Source organism: Rutilus rutilus (assembly GCF_951802725.1).
Source record: "Rutilus rutilus genome assembly, chromosome: 10".
NCBI classification, from domain to species: Eukaryota; Metazoa; Chordata; class Actinopteri; order Cypriniformes; family Leuciscidae; genus Rutilus; species Rutilus rutilus.
Genome location: NC_140215.1, coordinates 35,380,501 through 35,387,292, shown reverse-complemented (window position 1 = coordinate 35,387,292; position 6,792 = coordinate 35,380,501). Strand labels below are relative to the sequence as shown.

The window sequence follows — 6,792 nt, the reverse complement described above, 5'->3', positions numbered from 1 at the left end:
CGTTCAAACGAAGAAAAAATAAGGATGATGGAGCTTGGACGGAGCTGGCTAGCTGGATGCGATGTAAGTCATCATGCCTTTTATTGTTTTAGCTGTTTCAAGTCCTGTCACGTAAGCGTTGTGGGCAATGACACAGAAGGTAAATGAAACAATGCAGTTTAACTTGAGGCGATCGTCGGTGTTCAAGCACAATGGCTTGTGTTGATGATATTTAGTTATACAATGGACATGTCTCTTTTCAAATAAAATATGAGTTTTTAAGTGTCTCTTTATGGAAGTATTAATATATGTACTATATAAAAGTAGACCGTTAATATAGTGCCTCTTCTTCAATTGGACATACATTCTGTCATGTCTGCAACTTGACAAATATGTTGTCAATATCATTAAAAATAAATAAAAAAATCATGGTCTGTAAGTTTTTGCAAACTCATTATTGGGCTTTATTCAACTTTATGAAACTATAATGAATTTATATGCTATTTTGACTACAAGTTAATGAACAATTTTCATAGTTTTTTAACTTGCTATTCTGTGGCTCCCTCTGGTGGACAACATTAGTATTCGTCTCTGAATCGCATTGACATAAATGTCATAATACTTTTTTGAACGATTACAATATATATATATATATATATATATATATATATATATATATATATATATATATATTACTTTATATTACTTTATATTACCGAAATATTATATATTACTACTATATTTATTACTGATAATATACACTAATCAGACTCAAATTCACTGATTCGTGAAACTCAAATTCACTGATTGCGTGGTACCTTATTTCATGCTTTAAGTTAACATATTACATTTTTAGCTAAGCAGTTATGATACATTATTATATGACTTGTTAAATGGTTATTTAACAATAACATTCAGTCCTGATTCAGTTTGTTTCCAGATGCGATGTGCGCTCACGCGCTCTGCTCACGCGTGACTTCAGGCATTTCGAATAATGCTGTAACTGTAATGCTTCGAATTTTTGTTGCTAAACAAAAGCGCGTGTTATGAATTCGTGTTATGAATTCTGTCTGCAAATCTAGATCGCTATCTGCTGGTTGAGACGAGGCGATTCAGAGACTTCTGCTGAATATTTTCTGTGCTGATCTTGCGATTTTGAAGCTGTTTGGAGGATTTCAGAGAGACTTTTATTCTAGAAGGAGATCGGAGGATAATCATTTACATAGTTTTATTTATAGTTTTATCATATTATTTCTGTGGACACTTCTATTCGATTGTTCTTTTCTAATTTTAGAGGGAGTTTGGAGTTTTATTTAATTGTTTTATTTTATTGGGAGGGGGTTTTCTGAGGAGAATTTTATTGTATTGTATTGTTTTTATTACAGTTTGAAGGAGGATGCCAGGCCCGAGCCAGGCACAGAACCAGGAGCTTATTCCTTGATATTTAACACCTCTGTCTTGTGAGTTTGTTTCTGTGTCCACAGGTCCGGCTCAGAGGAAGAGAGAGTTGCAGAGGACAGATGATGGACGTCCGTCCACTTCATCCAAACGCTCTCAGAGAGGTCAGAATAGGCTTTTATTAAAGTTCATAAATTATTTGTCATTGAATATAGAAAGGTGCATTTTTTTGGGTGTGACCACTGACATTGATTATTAATATTATTAGAAATGTTCCAAGAGTGGACGTGTCCTCCACTGCCAGGTCAAGTTCCCGTCGAGCCAATGAAGACTTCAAACGTCCCGACTGCGCCAGGTGCCATGGAGGATGTGAACAAGAGCTCCACAGGTGAGACTGAAATAAGGCAGAATGATGTACTGCTAAAAATAGAAAGTTGCATTTTTTGATTATTAATATTATTAAAAATGTCTGGAATATTCCAGCCTCAGGCAGATCCAGTGGAGCTGCTTCCACAGATTCTCCACCGGGCATCATGTCCACACCATCTTTGTCCCACTGCGTGAGGGATGTGGTGCGGCGGTTTTGTGGGTTGTCGTCGAGCTTGAGCAGCACAGGCACGTACATCGTCGAGAAGAGGAGCAGTAACAACAGATCTGAGAGCCAACATGAACAGGGCAGTGGCGGAAACAGAAGTTTGTCCAGATCCGACAGCTTCCAAGAGAGGATGTGTCCTCCACTGCCTGTTCCCGTCAAGACTTCAGATGTCCCGACTGCTCCGGGTGCCATGGAGGATGTGAACAAGAGCTCGACAGGTGAGACTGAAATAAGGCAGAATGGTGACTGCTTAAAATGTTTGACAAGTTAAGGTCTGGTCACATTTACTGTTTCTTAGCGAAATTTTTCTGAAATATTTTAGTTGGACAAAACGTTCTTAGAATATATTTTTGTTAAGCCGGTTAGCCATGAACTCACTTGCGCTGTCTGACACACACCCGAAAACACACGATCCTGAATAGAGTTCTGTATTGTGTTTGTATGGTCAAATACTGACAAAATTGTGTCAAAATGGCTGTTGTGACCAGTATTCATGTAAACAGAGTCGGTTAAGTTATGTCTTTAATAAGACATTGCTGTATTTAATAAAATCAATGTTTATTTAAGTATATTATATTTCATAAAAAAGAAATGTGAAATATATTTTAAGACATGATGGCTCATATGACCTTTACCATTGCCAGAACTGTGCCAAATGAGGCCTGGAAATGTATGCTCTCTTTTTAATAAAAGATCAAATAAAATAACCAAAAAATAACTATCATTATCGTGAAATAAAATGATTATTACTTAATATTGTGAAAAACGTTTTGGTCACCGCTAAGGGACATTTATGCAGGTATTAAGCAGAAACAGAGCGTCGTCAGGCGGATAGCTTGCAAATATTTGCATTACTTTGGATTTGTGACATTAAAGATAAGAATTTAACAGTAAAATGGAAGTTATATCATTGTTAAATGTGAGGTCAGAGATGTTTCTGATTTTTGTTTATGCTTAAATATTTCTCCTTTTTTTTCCAGAAAAACCTACAAAACGTAAGAAGATGGAAAGAATGTGTCGGTTCATCAGGAACTTGTGGACGAGTCTGTCCTGCTGCTGTTCTGACAGTAAAGCTGTGGATGTTGTGGAGCCTTTCGTTCCTCCTCTAGATCTGGACTCAGAGCCAGATTCTGATCCAGATCACTCCGGCGTCGAGCCAGATCATGGTAAATCTGCAGTCATTATTGTTTTAAACAGTATTATCGTCTTGTTTCCCACTAAAGATATCTTGAGGCTTGTTTTCAGAGAATATTCATATTATTTTTTCGACCTGCACTGATATTTTTACGCTCATATAAGCTCATATATTTCTCATATTTTCCTGTTTGTTTTTCAGACTCCTTTGAGTCTCTCTATAACGCGGGAGAGATGATTGGATCCGGAGGATTCGGAAGAGTGTTCGAGGGAACACGCAAATTTGATGGCAAAAAGGTAAAGCAGTCTTGTTGAATTGTATAAACATTTTGCTCTTGCACGCATCAAAACATATTTAAAACAGATGATTTAATACTTGGATGCTCAAATCGTAAATGTTATGTGCAAGGTCAGGCGCTTGAATGCTGTTACTGTTATTGAATAGTGTGTTTCTTTTTTCGTTTTTGCAGGTTGCCATCAAGCGGATGCGCAAGACTTGCAACGATGTTTATCTTGCTATTGTAAGTTGGCCAAAAGCTGAATGTGTATTTAGTTGTTTAAGTGCTGATTACTGTAGTCAATACACCTGTAGGAAGCATTAGGTGTAAATGTAATGGACAAATAAGCCTGGAAAGGCTCTGTTGATCGGATCTACAAAGATCAAAGAAAAGTACCTTTAAAAATGAAGTTTTCTTCAGATTTTTACCCAGCTAATCTTCTGTCTTCTTTTCTTTTCTCTAGCCTGGGCGTCCCGAACCTCTCATTACAGAAGTGGCTCTGCTGCTAATGATGAGGCAAGAACCCATAAGCCCCTACGCCATACAACTACACGATTGGTTTGAGCACCCTCGAAAATTCACCCTGGTGATGGAGTATCCCGAACCCTGCGAGAGCGTGCTGGACTTCATCATTCGTAATCCTCAACTGGACGAAACGACCGCACGGGTCATCATGCGACAGGCTGTGCTGGCAGTGCAACACTGCATTGATCATGACGTTTTTCACAATGATGTTCATGCGCACAATTTCCTGTTGAAGAAAGACACGTTAGAGCTCAAGCTGATAGACTTTGGCTGTGGTCAGCTGCTTAGTAGTGATGGCTACGACAGCCACATTTACATTGGTGAGCATTTTGGGAGTGTGTGGAAACCTGGATGTAATGACTTGCTGATTATTTGACACTTTGAAAAAATTGCTCAACAATGCACAAATGTCTTGCTTACAGGAGTACTGGATTACTGCCCTCCTGAAGTCTTCACAGAACCTCGATTCCACGCCGTCCCAGCAAATGTCTGGGCTCTAGGAGTGTTGCTGTACGAGATGGTGAACGCACGTCCTCCTTTTCACAATCCAACGGAAATCAAAGAAGCCAAACTTACATTTCAGAACACCAGCTTATCCAACGGTGAATGAATGATATTGATAACAGTGATAAACACACACATAAAGCAAAAGGCTCAGTACAGACACAGTTAAAGTGTGTAAAAATTTTGATATATAGTTAAATACTATAAGAAATGTAGCTTTAGTCACAGAAGTGAAAGCCAAAATTCACTGCATTTCTACTTTCGGAGATTATTGTTCATAAAGACAAATGCAACACAGCTAAAAGTATTCCTAATATGTTGGACCTGAAACATGCCTTCACAAGTACCAGTAAGAGCTGCGTTTGTGATGTTTGAGTTGGGGATGACGTGATGACGTAGGTTTTTTAAAATATGCTTTATTTTGTCATTTCGCAACGTGCCACTAGTGCAGAAGAAAATACATACTTCACCTTTAAAGTAAAGATAAAGAACACTTTACCTTATATTAATCATGTTTCAGATGCTGTTTTCATAGATGCCAACATTAGTGTCACATGGTCATGACTAACCAGCTCTCTCCTTAATAAAATGTGTACAGAATGCAGTGATCTGATTAGCCAGTGCCTAACCCTGGATCCAACTAAACGCCCGACGGTAGAGCAGATCTTACAACATAAGTGGATTAGAAATGATCTACTGTAGGATGGAGAACTTCAGGAGATTCACTCGATCAGAGATTTCAGGTGTGAGGAAGAGTAACAGACAGAGTAGATTATTAGCATTTGTCTTCAATTCTGGATTATTTGTAGTGAGGTTTTCAAATTTTTGGTCATTGTAATGTTCTTTTTATAGTCAAGTCACCTTCATTTATATATATATATATATATATATATATATATATATATATATATATATATATATATATATTAGTATATTATTTTCACCAAATGTGCCACTTAATGATTTTTTTTTTAATTCAGTAGTTTCTGACTCTAAACACGCTGAAGAAGAGAAGGCTGAGTTCAGAAGGAAGCTCCAGACCTGGTTTCCTGGCATTGAAGGTAAGAAATTCAGCCAGCGCCACAACAACAAAAGATACTGTTTTCTTTTAGATTATTAATATATTATTTCCACCAATTGGATCTTAATTATTATTTTTCATTTCACCAGTATCTGAATCTAAACCAAGTGGAGAAGAGAAGGCTGCCGTTTTATAATACTCGAAGGCGAGAGGCTTTCTAAGCGAAACCCCATTCGTCGTCACAGCGTAACGTCTCCTACTCAGGGAACGAGGGTTACATACATAACCGAGACGATTTCTCTTAAACATTTAGGATACACGTTAATTTGTTTTTTTCCCCCAGAAATAAATTCTTGAACATAAAAATTTGTTCTCTAATATTGATTATTTCCATCAATTGTGTCTTAATGATTTTTTATTCCTCCAGTATCTGACTCTAAACCAAGTGAAGAAGAGAAAGCTGAATTCAAGAGAAAACACAAGACTTGGTTTCCTGACCTCCAAGGTAAAAACTTCAGCTAAGGCTGCAACCACCATAGACATTGAGAGGGACCCACATTTCCCCCAGATATTCAGGGTAATTGTCGAAAATGATCAATTATTTTCAGATTTATTAAAAACAAACAAGCACGGTCTTCAACTAAGCTACTTTGTTTGTTATCCTCAATTTAGAATACTTTGTATATTTCAGTCAAATTCATAGACCCCTCATGGTGAAACAAGTTAAGTGATATGTCTTTTTTACCTCCTCCAGCTTATTAAACCTGATTATGTCTATTTCCTGTCACGGTTGGTAGATCCGCTGTATCATTCTGGTCTTGTGTGTGTGTGTGTGTGGGTCTCGTTTGCGCTGATTGTTTCTTGTGGGCGTTACCGCTTATTATCATCATCAGCGGCAGCTGCAGGCCATCTAGCCAGCTTACTTAATAACAATACTTAATACTTAATGCCCTGTCTTTCGTCTTGTGTTTGTCAGATCGTTGTTGAAGCTTCCCGGGTTCGTGCCTGTTTCCTGTATTCCTCGTGTTTCCTGTCTCACTGGATACCGGATTGCTTCACTGAGTTCACTCCCGTTCTCACCTCTGGATTATCTTCTCTGCTTCACTCACCCCTGGATCGCCCATCTCAGTCCCTGCGTCACCGCTCTCCTGCAGTCTGTGTTCCTGGTCTGACTTTCGTCATCAAGCGATCATCTGCCTGTTCTGAGTTTTCCTGTGTGAACATCTGTTCAATAAATCATCATTTTACTTGCTATTGCTTCTTCATATAAGCAATCATGCTTATATGAAAATGTAGGTGCAAGTCAGCGAAGTCCATGTAAAAAGCGGAGCGTGCCTAAGGATACCAGCGAATGAACA

At 38.1% G+C, this 6,792-nt stretch overlaps 1 protein-coding gene across 1 annotated transcript; it reads left to right on the top strand.

Annotated features, from left to right (window-relative positions):
* The first annotated feature begins 966 nt into the window (after positions 1 to 966).
* Positions 967 to 6,174, top strand: LOC311298690 (serine/threonine-protein kinase pim-3-like). The gene is made up of 10 exons (XM_084421824.1): positions 967 to 1,541; positions 1,646 to 1,765; positions 1,861 to 2,190; positions 2,953 to 3,138; positions 3,309 to 3,403; positions 3,577 to 3,627; positions 3,848 to 4,229; positions 4,332 to 4,511; positions 5,397 to 5,474; positions 5,584 to 6,174. The coding sequence occupies exons 2-10, from the start codon at positions 1,648 to 1,650 to the stop codon at positions 5,628 to 5,630; spliced, it is 1,467 nt and encodes a 488-aa protein (XP_084277950.1). The 5' UTR covers positions 967 to 1,541; positions 1,646 to 1,647; the 3' UTR covers positions 5,631 to 6,174.
* The last annotated feature ends 618 nt before the right edge of the window (positions 6,175 to 6,792 follow it).